This window comes from Equus asinus, chromosome 8 (genome assembly GCF_041296235.1).
Source record: "Equus asinus isolate D_3611 breed Donkey chromosome 8, EquAss-T2T_v2, whole genome shotgun sequence".
Classification (NCBI taxonomy): domain Eukaryota; kingdom Metazoa; phylum Chordata; class Mammalia; order Perissodactyla; family Equidae; genus Equus; species Equus asinus.
In genome coordinates, this window is record NC_091797.1 from 78869936 (window position 1) to 78885551 (window position 15616).

The following is a 15616-nucleotide window of genomic DNA, read 5'->3' on the forward strand; positions in this document are numbered from 1 at the left end:
TCAACACACACAATAAAGTCCAGAAGAAACAGTATCAGGCAGCAAGACATGATACTCTATTCGTGGACATAAAAATCCAACTTAAGGCCCCCATGCCCAAAGGCCCATGAACCGATTTCCGTAATTCACGCCTCCTTGGCAGGAGAGTAGGGATGAAACCTTTTCCTTGCGAGAGTAAAACCTATCCATTTTCTTACCTCACTGAGTATCAGCTTTTATACTTTTACTGATAAAGTAGACAATGAGCACACTGTATAGGAACTTTGAGCTCTTAATTAAAAGGAACCCAGAGTTATATCTAAATCGTTTGCCACAATGATCTAAAACCATTCTTTTTACATCTTAATTTCAATCACAAAACCAAAACCATTAGATTACCTTTATTTTCAGAACTGGAGCCAGTGTTGCTATCTGGTGCAGGCAACATGTCTTCATACCCCCATGATACTATGTGTTTGCCACCAAGCAAACAGGAGGGGGATCCAGGCCCCCCTTCCAAAAGCAATAGCCTAAAAGGAGAGATGGAGAATCACAGAGACACTGAGACTAACCCTTTCAGCAAGGAAATGAAAGTCTACCCACCATCTCAAAGGGCAGAAAACTACAATAGTTTCACACAAATATTATACATCTGCAAAGATATTTCAATATACTTTCAAATTAAAAAATTACAAAGCAGTGCTTATAGAAATGTTATAATAAAATTACAACTGTGTGTAAAATGTATATATTTTATATATGCAGGTGTTAGGGGGGTATCAATTGAGAAGCACATATACCAAAATATTAGTAGTAGTTATCTTTGGGTAATGAGTTTATGAATGATTTTCACTTTCCTCTCTATACCTTAACATATCATCATCCCAAAATCTACAATAAGAATTCATTACAAGCTATCACATTTTTAAAAACTGAAAAAAATAAAAAGTGAAAAATACATGCTCTAGGAACACTTTCAAATAATGAGACATACAAAATTCCTACTTAAGAAAATGAATGATAATATATTTATTTAAAAATATGAATCATTAATTGATAAGAGTTTAGAAATCTACTTGATAAGAGAGGCTTTCGCACAAATCTCCCTTGTGGAGAAGGAGGGTAAGGATCCGCAGTGGCGACTTACCTATACAGTACATCGGCTACAGGCAGGGACCCGAGATCAGTCTGTTTCTGTAATAGATGGACTGTATGGACAAAAGTTTTCAATGATCCCCTAAAAATAAAAGGGGGAACAGAAAATCATCAAAGTTGAAAAGTCAAATAATAAGGTTGTTAATGCTGATTTTATTTAACCACATGGGAAGATTCCAAAATGTGTCTATCTGCTTCTGCCAATCAGAAGATGTGTTGTACAAAATGTACTTGATTCTCACCTATTACCACTGGCTCACATAAAAACGTACTCTGTGAGTAGCAGCAGGCCAACTATGATGTTCTTCTTGCATTTGGAAAGGTAAATAATTTTCCCTTAACACAAAAGTTCAAATCATAAAGCTCAAGCACAAAACACGTGGCTATTATGCTTGTATCCAATCAAGTCATTCTCTAGGCTAGGGAGAGATTTCACAGGAAGAGGTTATATTAAAAGTCTAACAAGTATTTCCAGGCTTAATTTTTTAATATCTTTGTTAGGTTCATTCATTTTACGTAACATCTCACCGAACCCCATCACATTAAATATGACGGAAAGGAATACATTCAAATAATTAATACTTTATGCTGAGAGGTGTTCCTTCTGCTTCTCCTACTGTGAAGTATGCAACTGTAATACTGGCAGAGCTCACCAGTGCCCCATTTGCTTTTGGTTCCCAAGACTTGAGGCTCTGAGAAGTCTGTAATATAGTCAGCAGGAACTAAAAGAAGGTACTTTTAAAAGGCACCAGACTTACCTGGCCAGATCCCAAGTACAAATCACCATAAGAACATTTCCTGAACCAAATGATCGCCTGTATCAGATGGACTGACTTCAGATCACTGCTTTATTCTCTTAGCCAAGGCTTTGACTGCCAGGTATCATATGCCTAAACCCCAAAAGAAATGGAATACCTAATGCTGGACCAGGCAGAGCTGGAGTCCTCCTCTTAAGTGCCCCTTTCATTATCTCTGTTGTTCAAAGAATCAAAACCAAAGAACAGTATAAGGCAAGGAGGCAGCAGACAGGGTATAAAAGCACAAGTTGGGAGCCAGAATGCACGGGCTCTGAAACCTGGCTCTGCCCCTCACCAGCTGCACCATCTCAGTCTTGTCATCAAACGCCTACGATTTTTGCTTCTTCATCTGTCCAACAGGGATACCTCCCTGGAGAACAGTGAGGGTAAAATAAAGGAGCCAAAGCACACTGCACAGTCTAAAACTAAGTCAACTACTAGGTATTATTACCTGCCAGACACAATCAGAGTTTAAGAGTAAAACTTAAACTCCTTCCATGACTCCTAAGCCCCTACATGATCCAGGCCCTGCCAACCTCACCTCCTGCCCCTCTTCTCCTACCACTGCAATCCAGCCACCCTGCCCACTCTGCTGTTCCTCAGCTGCCCCGGGCACACACAGAGCATCGGAGCTGTGCCACTTGCTGCTCCTCTTGCCTAGAACTCTTTTTGGCATAGCTGGCTCTTTCTCATCATCCAGGCCTCAGTTCAAAGGTCCCCTCTTCAGTAAGGCCTTCCCTGGGATCTCTAGCTAACGCTGTCCCCCACCTCCACTTCGTCATTCCCTATCAAAACACCCTAGTTTGTCTTCTTATAGTGAACACATCTCTCGGAAATTATCTTAGACGTGTATTTGCTGCTAGTTGTCTGCCTCTCTCACTCTCTTGTAAACTCTGCAATTTTAGGGACCATCTGCCGTGCTCACTGCTGCATCCCCACCGCCTGGAAGAACACTTTGCACATGGTAACTGGGCAATAATTATTTGCAAAATGAATCACCCTGAGTCCATTCACCTGCAAGGTTAGAGACCAGGAATCACTACATCCCTAAGACCTAGCAAGGCTCCTGGCACATCAGGGATGTTTGGTAAATGCTAGGTGATTGAATGAATGAACATCTTCATAATTTTTTGGAAAAGTTGCTTTGTCTTTGAGAGCATCAATCTCAAAAGTTTCAATGTATGCCTCTAATAACTTCATTAAAGGGGATGATGTAACACTGAAAAGCATGTGACTTCTGAGGTAAATACAGTTCAGAACAAGGTGATAATATCAGCAATAGAATATAGGAACCATCTAAAAGAAAACACTCAAGAAGAAGAAAATAAAATATTCACCCCAACATTTCTGCTGAACGGAATTTGGAATCTCAAGAACATGAAACAGTATCAATAACCATGTGTGGCTCACACTGAATTTGGGCACATAATAAAAAAGTGAGTTTTATGATCCTATGTTCAATAACTTAAAACGTTTTAAACTAAAGAGTTGATGATTATTCTGAACATCCTAAATCTGTTAAAAGATAGTCCAATCTAAAAGCAAACTTTCTCAAAATTTTGCATTAATAACAAAACTGTTTAGGGCTCAAAATTATCTTCTGCCTATGCAAAAAAATAAATAAACCCAAAACAAAGCCTCTACAGGGAAACTTATTTCAGTACCACCCAATAACGTCTCCAGAATTAAGCTCATGTCAGGATTTCCACTGTCAACTACAGTCTTCAGGGATCTAAAACTAGGCTATGACAGTTTGCTGAGGGTAAAGAAATTGACAATAAACACTGGTGCCATTTTGTCTTAAAAACAGGCTGAAATTCAATCATTTGAAGGTCAAATCTGAAATCAAAATAGGAAAAGAAGCTTTTATTAGCTAAGAAATTCAAAATCCTCCAAGAAGAATTTTTCCACTTATGCTTTGTTAAAAAAAGGAAGAACACAATCAAAGAAAAAATTCTGAAGGGAGAGGTCACTAATCTGTCACTAATCCGTTAGACCATGATCCTAACTGGTCTCTAGACAAGGAGCTTACACAAAAGCAAGGGTAGTAAACTTGTTTCTCAAAAATATGTGCCAGTCATCCGGCAGGTTACTGGGCAGGAGGATGCAGAAATCCTCTCCTGGAAAACTAACTCTAGGGGCTGGCCTGGTGGCGCAGTGGTTAAGTTTGCATGTTCCACTTCGGCGGCCCGGGGTTCACCGGTTTGGATCCCGGGTGTGGACATGGCACCGCTTAGCAAGCCATGCTGTGGCAGGCGTCCCACATAGAAAGTAGAGGAAGATGGGCACGGATGTTAGCTCAGGGCCAGTCTTCCTCAGCAAAAAAAAGAGGAAGATTGGTGACAGGTGTTAGCTCTGGGCTAATCTTCCTCAAACAAACAGGAAAGTAACTCTAAGCACATTTCCTACTGAGAGTGAATCAATAACATCAATGAAGGACAGCACACTATCAAATTTTGATATATACAGAGAGATCCTTCAATTAAATTAATGGAGGCATGCATCAGGGTCCAGAAGTATAATTTGTGACCAAGTCTGTGTGACTGAGTCCAGGTAAGTAAGAACCCATTAACTTGCTGATACACTCCTTATAGACACATATGAAAAAAGTTAAAAGCTCTATAAATTTTTTGATCATCCTTCCAGGAGAAATACAGATATTACATCCTCCACTAACTAACTCCCTGATGTAGAACACTAATCCATCTAAGAGGAGAGTAGATAATGGCAAGGGTTGACTCTCCATTTCAAGCTGTTTAGGCTGTTATCACGGTATAGCAGAAAGCAAAAACTTGAACTTGGGTTCCAGTTCAGGCTCCTGGTGCCAAGTTTTGGTGAAAGCATCTCACGCACTGTCAAGGCTGTGAAATTCAATACTGAAAACAAAGAAGGACTTCTGAATGTTAAGACTTCCATCAGATATGCTTGCCCTCGTATTCACTCACCCAGCCCAGGCAGCAGCAATCACAAGGTCACCAAGTGGCACATTTGATTTTCCTTACCTGGCACATGCCAAAGCCACCAAGGCAGCAGCAGCATTTTCTTTTTGCTTGTGTGGGATGTGTCGGCCTGTGTCAGAAGTCTCCTCTAGCCAGGAGCACAGCAAAGTTTCAATCCCATTGAGACAGTCAGCAGGCTCCTTGGTCAAGCTCAAAGGCTGGCAGTCGCGAAGGCAGTTCAATAGCACCTCAGCAGTTATGTTACAGAGAGAGGGGTCTGTTCTACTCTGGGACTGAATAAGGGGGAAGACCAGCAGCAGCCCCATCCGGGATGTGAAGGGCGCTTGCTCAGGTTGCTGCAACAAGCCCTGGCGTTTGAGCAGAGCCAAAGTTTCTTCATCACCCGAACTCTCCCTCTCATGCTGTTCTTCCAAGGCCAGCTGGCGCTGGGCGTTCCACAGTCCTCGCAAGGCATTCAGGCGGTACTCTAGCAGGCGGGCATAGGCGTTGCTCTGATTCCCACAAACAGACCGCAAACGTTCTGCTAATTCCGTCGGGTTCTTGGTCTCAAATGTTAAAATCTAAAATAAGAATAAAGAAGCGGTTGGTAGGTATTGCTTTCACCACTGCTTTCATGGATGGAAGCAAATATATCCAATTGTATCTAAAAATGGTCCACATCAAAAGTTATTTTAATTGTGACCAAATATGAAAACAAGTACTGTGGGGCCGGCCCCGTGGCCGAGTGGTTAAGTTCCCGCGTTCCACTTCAGCAGCCCAGGCTTTTGCCGGTTCGGATCCTGGGCGAGCACATGGCACCACTCATGAGGTCAGGCTGAGGCGGCATCCCACATACCACAACTAGAAGGACCCACAACTAAAATATACAACTATGTACTGGGGGGATTTGGGGAGAAAAAGCAGGAAAAAAAAAATGTGCCGTAAAGTCAGGTATTTGCTGATGGAGACTTTTTTCCTGGCAATTCTGCTAATGCTCCTAATAAAATTGGAATTAGAGACCTAATTGAAAGAACCCAAATCATAAAAGAAAACAGTTAAGTGTGGAAGTCAGAAATTAATTCCAGTAACGTAGAAAATTGAGGTATAAATTTTTATTAAATGCTCTTGAGTTATAAATGTCTCTATTACCACGTGGATTATCAGTGAAAACTGAACAAAATTTTATCCTCAAAACCTAATATCCCAGGGCCAGCCCCATGGCCGAGTGGTTAAGTTGGCGCACTCCGCCTCGGCAGCCCAGGGTTTCACCGGTTCGGATCCTGGGCGTGGACATGACACCACTCGTCAGGCCACGCTGAGACAGCATCCCACATGCCACAGCTAGAAGGACCCAAAACTAAAAATACACAACTACGTACCAGGGGGCTTTGGGAGAAAAAGGAAAAATAAAATCTTTAAAAACAAAACAAAACCTAATATCCCTACTATTAAATGATTGTTCATTGTTCTTTGATTTTGAATAACACTCTAATCTTACTACTGTGAATCCATTATTTCAAATGGTGACATGGTACAGATGTATCCAGCTCACACTGATACAGGAAGCACCACTATCAGGAGGCTTCCTCTAGATTTTCAGCAGCTGGTCAAATAATAAACCCATGAAATCCTCAACCAACTAAGAAAGGAACCAGCTCTCAAGAACCAAACTAAACTTAGATGCAAAGAGTTTATGTATGTAAATTTGCCTAGGTTAAAATGAACAGACTGTCGTTACCAACAAACAAAGCAGGACACTCTAGGGGCAAGCACATTAAAAGACATTATCAGGTGCCAGAGGTGTCTGTTCTCAGTACACCAGAAAGTGAGGGTGGGAAGAGGCTTGGAATACAAGCAAAGAAAATTCTGGCAAGTTGTTGGCACTGACATTTAAAAAGGTCACAGTTCACTTTACTTCTCTCACAAACCCGCAAAATACTTTCTTTTACCTCAAATTTTGCCCTTAAACTGTCAGTCCAATAAAACGACAAGAACTTCCAGAGTAATGTAAACACTATAACTGTCTGGCCTAGCTATTATGTAAGTCGCTGAACTCAACTGAAAAAATGTTCAGTTTGAAAACAACAAATCCCAATTCAAAAAATTAACTACAGGGGGGCCGGCCCGGTGGCGCAGCGGTTAAGTTCGCACGTTCCGCTTCTCGGCGGCCCGGGGTTCGCTGGTTCGGATCCCGGGTGCGGACATGGCACTGCTTGGCAGCCATGCTGTGGTAGGCGTCCCACGTATAAACTAGAGGAAGACGGGCACGGATGTTAGCTCAGGGCCAGGCTTCCTCAGCAAAAAGAGGAGGACTGGCAGTAGTTAGCTCAGGGCTAATCTTCCTCAAAAAAAAAAAAAAAAAAATTAACTACAGGGGCCTGCCCGGTGGCGCAGCGGTTAAGTGCGCACGTTCTGCTTCTCGGTGGCCTGGGTTCGCCAGTTCGGATCCCAGGTGTGGCCAAAGCACCGCTTGGCAAAAGCCATGCTGTGGTAGGCGTCCCACATAGAAAGTAGAGGAAGACGGGCACGGATGTTTGCTCAGGGCCAGTCTTCCTCCGCAAAAAGAGGAGGATTGGCAGTAGTTATCTCAGGGATAATCTTCCTCATGAAAAAAAAATAATAACTACACATGTATCTCATTTAACTGATTTAAAAAAATGTTCATAGTTAAAAAAAAAAAGGTAACCAATTCAAACTCAGTGCCAGCCTGTCAGATCAGAAATAACATCTGAATGCCATAAAATTTCAACCAACAACTTAGCAATAAAAAGAAACAAACTATTGATACACACAAGTTCAATAAATCCCAATGGCATTTTGTTGAGTGAAAGAAGTCAATTTCAAAAGACTGCATCTGTATGATTCCATTTACATAACTTTCTGGCAAAAAATAAAACTATAGTGATGGAGAAGAGATCAGCGGTTGCCAGAGGTTGGGGGTACAGGGAGGGTGTGACTACATAAAGACAGTTTGAGGGAGTTTGGAGGGCAAAGAAACTTCCGTATCCTGACTGTGGTGATGGTTACATGAATCTACACGTGTGTTAAAATTCAGAACTGTACACCCAAAATAAGGTCGATTTTACTGTATGATAATTTTAAAATAAAAGGGAAAAAAATTCCAACAGGCTACAGTTGTATTCAACTAGGTATCACTGGGTAAAGCCATACTGCAAGTCACATTATTCAAAATAAGAAGTAGGGATATTTTTACTTACTTTTTAATACAACAGGATTGAACAAATAATGATTCTTTAAATGTCCTTCACCATCAAGTTGTATAAAACTGTATTTTCCTACCTTTTTGTCTAGATTCAGCAAACACAAATTACCCTTTTGATTAATTTTCACATGGCAGCAGATAAAGTAACTCAAGTTCCTTAATAAATGACCACATTTCAAGGGCAATCATCTACCCTGAAACTGTAATCATACCCAAGGAAGCTAGATGGCTTTTTTCTTTATAGGATCTCCCCCCAAAAATCAGTAACCAGCCTCCAACATTATGATCAACAACCAAAGATTATTGAGATATTTTTTAATGTTGTGAAAAAAAATCACAAAATTTTAAATTTGATCATCTTCTCAATTATGAACATCTAAACAAGAAATTCTGTCGCATTCTTAAAAGCTTTCCAATACTGACTTTGTGATTTCCAGCCAATACAATTCTCTGATATAAAATACATATATACATTTTTCCTTATGGCACAGTGATCAGCTACCTATGCTATACGAAGCAACTACTAAAAAATTCAACACAGGCTTTTATTGGACTCAAGAATCAAAGATCAACTCAGTAACACTAAACCCAACTATTTATTTTTATTATCAATCTCAAACAAAAGTGATTTTGAAATATGATATTTCCTCATTCATAAAATGATGTGCATAACAGAATCTGTAGCTAATTCCAAATATTAAGATTGGCTGGGGAAAAAAACACCTATTTCTGCATTTTTTCTGATGATTCTTTTTTTGTGTGTGAGAAAGATTGGCCCTGAGCTAACATCCGTTGCCAATCCTCCTCTTTTCGCTTGAGGAAGATTGTTGCTGAGCTGACATCTGTGCCAGTCTTCCCCTATTTTATATGTGGGAGGCCGCCACAGCATGGCTTGACTAGCAGTGCTAGGTCTGCATCCAGGATCCGAAACTGCAAATCCCAAGCCGCCAAAGCGGAGCACACAAACTTAACCACTACGCCACAAGGCCAGCCCCTCTGATGATTCTATTTTTACAAGCGCTTCAGTTGTATTTTTAGCATTCCACTTGAAAGACAAATATTTTCAAAGGATTTGAGTTATAATATAATTAACTACATATTATATAATATACACACTTAAGTGACTATGTTTATTGATTTATCGATATCTAAAGCACATTATGCTTTCAGAAATCCATTAGACTACTCAGCATTATCCATTTCAATGGCCCCTATGAAACCTAAGAACTGTCTGCCATGCTGCTGTTTTTTAGAATTTGAAAGTTTGAAGGTCATGGCCTAAAATCATTTCATAAAGACATCATATCTTTGGGTTTTAGTAAGTCAGCTATGGAGGATCTATTCTGGTACTTATAAATATTAAATGATTCATCTCAGATCCTCATATAAAACCACTGCTCTCAGTAACTGCTCTTGACCAAGAAGATAAAAGACCAAAATGTCATTATAAAATTAATTTTTTTTCTTTAAAAAGGAGAAAAGCTATTTAAGGAACAGGGTAGATCCCTGTCACCCTTAATCAGAAGGAAGGGTCATTAACTGTACTTTATTGATAATGCCAAAGTCACCCCAATCAAGGGAGTGACTTTTAAAGCAACTCGTAGCCTTAATTCTTATCATACATATGTGTTTTTAAGCTAAAACAACAACAATCATTCTGGAAAGCTAACATAACATAGGCAAAATATTCTTTGCCAGCCAAATCTGGCTTTGAACAAGACTCCACTATCTGAAATAAGAACAGTTACAGAGGATCATATCATTTTAGCCAATTTCTTTCCATTTCCCATCTGTGAAAATGCAGAACACACACTTGCCAGCTATGACGTGAAACATGAAATGTCAACATGCATTTCACATAAATATGGCAGTAAGAATAAGCATATAGAGGCTTTTGAAGTAGGATAGATACATATAAGGAAATTAACTAGACTAATAATTAGCAGAAAAATCAAGTTTACAGTAGGAAGTACTGTATTTCCCTAAATGTAAATATCAATTTCCATCTACTTTGCTGCTCAGAATAGCAGAGAAATAATTCTCTAAAACAATCAAGAAAGAAGCTAAAAGATATATTAGAGCATACTTCTGAAAAAAATAGAAAGTAACCCCATTTCTAAGAATTTATCCTAAAGAAATATTCCAGAAATAAGAAATGCACAGAGATGTTCACTGCAGTCCTATTTATCATAGTAGAAAAAGTAGAAGCAATCTCAATGTTCAATAGAGAAGTGTTCAATTAAACTATATCACAATGGAATATTATGCAATCACTAGAAAAGTAATTAAAACCACACAATAAAAAGTAGTATAAAAACTGTGGGGCTGGCATGGTGGCAGAGCAGTTAAGTGTGCACGTTCCGCTTCTCGTGGGCCAGGGTTCGCCGGTTCGGATCCCAGGTGTGGACATGGCACCACTTGGCAAAAGCCATGCTGTGGTAGGCGTCCCACATATAAAGCAGACGAAGATGGGCATGGATGTCAGCTCAGGGCCAGTCTTCCTCAGCAAAAAGAAGAGGATTGGCAGTAGTTAGCTCAGGGCTAATCTTCCTCAAGAACAACAACAAAAAAACTGTATATGCCCTTTAATTAGGACTATGTAAAACATGCTTATTCAATTTTGAAATGTCATTAGTATTTGTGGTAATAGAAACATGAGTTTTTTCCTCTATTAAAAAAAGAAACAGAGTTGTTGCCTCCAGGAAACACATCTCACCTCCAAGGACAAACATACGCTCAGAGTGAAGGGGTGGAAGACAATACTCCAAGCTAATAGCAAACAAGAAAGCAGGTGTCGCAATACTTATATCAGACAAAACAGACTTCAAGATAAGGCAGGTAAAGAGAGAGACAGAGGGACAATATATAATGATCAAAGGGACACTTCATCAAGAAGAAATAATGCTTATAAATATCTATGCACCCAACAAGGAGCACCAAAGTTCATAAAGCAACTATTAAAAAACCTAAAAGAAGATATCAAAAATAACACAATAATAGTAGGGGACCTCAACACCCCACTCACATCAATGGACACATCATCCAGACAGAAAATCAACAAAGAAACAGTGGAGCTAAACGAAAAGCTAAAACAGTTGGACTTTATAGACATATATGGAACACTTCATCCAAAAACAGCAGAATACACATTCTTCTCAAGCGCGCATGGAACATTCTCAAGGATAGATCATATGTTGGGAAACAAGGCAAGCCTCTACAAATTTAAAAAAATTGAAATAATAACAAGCATCTTCTCCGATCATAATGCTGTAAAGCTAGAAATTAAATACAAGAAAAAAGCTGAGAAAGGCACAAGGATGTGGAGACAAAACAATACGCTATTGAACAAGCAGTGGATCATTGAAGAAATTAAGGAAGAAATCAAAAAATACCTGGAGGCAAAGGAAAATGATAACATGCCATACTAACTCACATGGGATGCAGCAAAAGCTGTATTAAGAGGAAAATTCATCGCAATTCAGGCACATCTTAACAAACAAGTAAAATCCCAAATCAGCAATCTTAAACTACACCTAACTGAATTAGAGAAAGAAGAACAAACAAAGCCAAAGTCAGCAGAAGGAGAGTAATAATAAAAATCAGAGCAGAAATAAATGCTATTGAAACAAAAAAGGCAGTAGAAAGGATGAATGAAACAAAGAGCTGGTTCTTTGAGAAGATAAATAAAATTGAGAAACCCCTAGACAGACTTACAAAGAAAAAAAGATAGAAAGCTCAAATAAACAAAACCAGAAATGAAAGAGGAGAAATAACAACCGACTCCGCAGAAATACAACGGATTATAAGAGAATACTACGAAAAACTATATGCCAGTAAAATAGATAACCTAGAGGAAATGCATAAATTCTTGGACTCCTACAATCTCCCAAAGCTCACTCAAGAAGAAGCAGACAATTTGAACAGACCAATCACAAGGAAAGAGATTGAAACAGCCATCAAAAGCATCCCAAAGAATAAAACCCCAGGACCAGATGGCTTTCCTGGGGAATTCTACCAAACTTTCAGAGAGGATTTAATACCTATCCTTTTCAAGCTATTCCAAAAAACTAGGGAGGATGGAACACTTCCTAACACATTCTACGAGGCCAACATCACGCTGATACCAAAACCTGACAAGGACAGCACAAAAAAGGAGAACTACAGGCCAATACTGCTAATGAACACAGATGCAAAAATTCTCAACAAAATTTTGGCAACCAGAATACAGCAATTCATCAAAAGGATCATACATCATGGTCAAGTGGGATTCATACCAGGGACACAGGGATGGTTCAACATCTGCAAATCAATCAACGTGATACACCACATCAACAAACTGAGGAATAAAAACCACATGATCATCTGAATAGATGCAGAGAAAGCATTTGACAAGATCCAACAGCCATTTATGATAAAAACTCTGAACAAAATGGGGATAGAAGGGAACTACCTCAACATAATAAAGGCCATATATGACAACCCCACAGCCAACATCATTGTCAATGGGCAAAAACTGAGCTCCATCCCCATGAAAACAGGAACGAGACAAGGATGCCTCTATCACCATTCTTATTTAACATAGTTCTGGAGGTCCTGGCCAGAGCAATCAGTCAAGAAAAACTAATAAAAGGAATCCTAATGGGGGGGAAGAAGTGAAACTCTCGCTGTTTGCAGACGACATGATCTTATATATAGAAAACCCCAAAGAATCCATTGGAAAACTTTTAGAAGTAATCAACAACTACAGCAAAGTTGCAGGGCATAAAATCAATTTACATAAATCAGTAGCATTTCTATACTCTAATAACGAACTAACAGAAAAAGAACTCAAGAACACAATACCATTCACAATCGCAACAAAAAGAATAAAATACCTTGGGGTGAATTTAACTAAGGAAGTGAAAGACCTATACAATGAAAATTACAAGGCTTTTCTGAAAGAAATGGATGACAACATAAAGAGATGGAAAGACATTCCATGTACATGGATTGGAAGAATAAACATAGTTAAAATGTCCATTCTACCTAAAGCAATCTACAGATTCAACGCCAGCCCAATCAGAATCCCAAGACATTCTTTACAGAAATAGAACAAAGAATCCTAAAATTCATATGGGGCAACAAAAGACCCCGAATTTCTAAAGCAATCCTGAGAAAAAAGAACAAAACAGGAGGCATCACAATCCCTGACTTCAAAACATGCTACAAAGCTACAGTAATCAAAACAGCATGGTACTGGTACAAAAACAGGTGCACAGATCAATGGAACAGAACTGAAAGCCCAGAAATAAAACCACACATCTATGCACAGCTAATCTTTGACAAAGGAGCTGAGGGCATACAATGGAGAAAAGAAAGTCTTTTCAACAAACGGTGCTGGGAAAACTGGAAAGCCACATGTAAAAGAATGAAAATTGACCATTCTTTTTCACCATTCACAAAAATAAACTCAAAATGGATCAAAGACCTAAAGCTGAGACCTGAAACCATAAGGCTTCCAGAAGAAAATGTAGGCAGTACACTCTTTGACATTAGTGTTAAAAGGATCTTTTCAGACACCATGTCTTCTCAGAGAAGGGAAACAATAGAAAGAATAAACAAATGGGACTTCATCAGACTAAAGAGCTTCTTCAAGGCAAATGAAAACAGGATTCAAACAAAAAAACAATCCACTAACTGGGAAAAAATATTTGGAAGTAATACATCCGACAAAGGCTTAATATCTGTAATATATAAAGAACTCAAACAACTCAACAACAAAAACTTAAACAACCCGATCAAAAAATGGGCTGGAGACATGAACAGACATTTCTCCAAAGGAGATATACGGATGGCCAATAGACACATGAAAAGATGCTCATCATCACTGATCGTCAGGGAAATGCAAATCAAAACTACACTAAGATATCACCTTACACCCATTAGAATGACAAAAATAACTAAAACAAATAGTAACAAATGTTGGAGAGCTTGTGGAGAAAAAGGAACCCTCACACACTGCTGGTGGGAATGCAAACTGGTGCAGCCACTATGGAAAACAGTATGGAGATTCCTCAAAAAATTAAAAATAGAACTACCATACGATACAGCTATTCTACTACTGGGTATCTATCCAGAGAGCTTGAAGGCAGCAATTCCAAAAGCCCTATGGACCCCAATGTTTATTGCAGCATTATTTACAATCACCAAGATGTGGAAGCAACCTAAATGCCCATCAACAGATGATTGGATAAAGAAGATGTGGTATATATATACAACGGAATACTACTCAGCCATAAAAAAGAACAAAGTCATCCCATTTGCAACAACATGGATGGACCTTGAGGGAATTATGTTAAGTGAAATAAGCCAGATAGAAAAGGACAATCTCTGTATGACTCTACTCATATGAGGAATTCAAACCTGTGGACAAAGAGAACAGATTAGTGGCTACCAGGGGAAAGGGGGTTGGGGGGTGGGCACCAAGGGTGAAGGGTTGCACCTACAACGTGACTGACAGACAATAATATACAACTGAAATTTCACAAGATTGTAACCTATCATTAACTCAATAAAAAAATTAAAAAAAAAAAGAAACAGAGTGATGACAACCTAAATAGTTCATATATAAGAAAAGCAGTCATGGGGTCAGCCCTGTGGCCTAGTGGTTAAGTTCAGCATGCTCCACTTTGGCGGCCTGGGTTCGGTTCCCAGGCATGGACCTACACCACTTGTCAGGGCCATGTTGTGGCAGTGACCCACATACAAAATAGAGGAAAACTGGCACAGATATTAGCTCAGGGAAAATCTTCCTCAAAGCAAAAAGAGGAAGATTGGCAACAGGTGTTAGCTCAGGGCCAATCTTCCTCAGCAAAAAAAAAAAAGGCAGTCATAACTAGAGCTGATATTTTTCACGAGCAAACACTATCTTTAAATAACTGGCAGTCACACAAATGGTGACAATTGATATATTTAAAATTTGGGGGACATATCTGACAGACAATAATCAAAAGTACCACAGGAAATACTTTCCGTAAATCAATTCACTAGTTGCATCTGTTGTACTTTGGCAGCAGTTTATCTCAGTGTAGGGCTGGTTATATTCCTGGTTAGGAGGGAACACTAGGTGGTGAGATGGGGAAGACCACCGCAGATGTTGGGAACTATCAATGAACAATAAAACTTTTCACCCTCCAAAAAAGAAATGATATTTAAAACTCAGGATCACTCAAGCTCCAAATAGATGAACTGCTATCTTCCCGAGTATGGTACATTAACAGATTCAACTCATTATATGAACCTGTCAGCATAAAAGGAACTTATACCTGGATTATTTCAAAGCAGATCAACTGGCCAGACTTGCACAAATACAAAACTTTCCAGTAAAGGCTATGGAATACCGAAACCTTCTCAAATGTTAGAGTGGAATGTAAAACCCTTCCACATATTTTCCTACCATTTTTCACTTTATGAAGATAACATCATGGCCAAATTAAATTGCATATGGCAATATGGTATTTGTAATTTATATGGCAATTCAAAGA

At 39.2% G+C, this 15616-nt stretch overlaps 1 protein-coding gene across 10 annotated transcripts in view; it reads right to left on the reverse strand.

Moving 5' to 3' along the window:
* HECTD4 (HECT domain E3 ubiquitin protein ligase 4) overlaps positions 1 to 15616 on the reverse strand; it is a 186251-nt gene that overhangs the window by 127362 nt on the left and 43273 nt on the right. For all 10 annotated transcript variants that reach the window (XM_070516101.1, XM_044775849.2, XM_070516099.1 and 7 more), the window contains exons 2-4: positions 4934 to 5451; positions 1127 to 1216; positions 379 to 509 (exon numbers count right to left, since the gene is read on the reverse strand). In XM_070516101.1, the coding sequence (XP_070372202.1) occupies positions 379 to 509; positions 1127 to 1216; positions 4934 to 5451 (739 nt within the window). The remainder of the gene's footprint in view (positions 1 to 378; positions 510 to 1126; positions 1217 to 4933; positions 5452 to 15616) is intronic.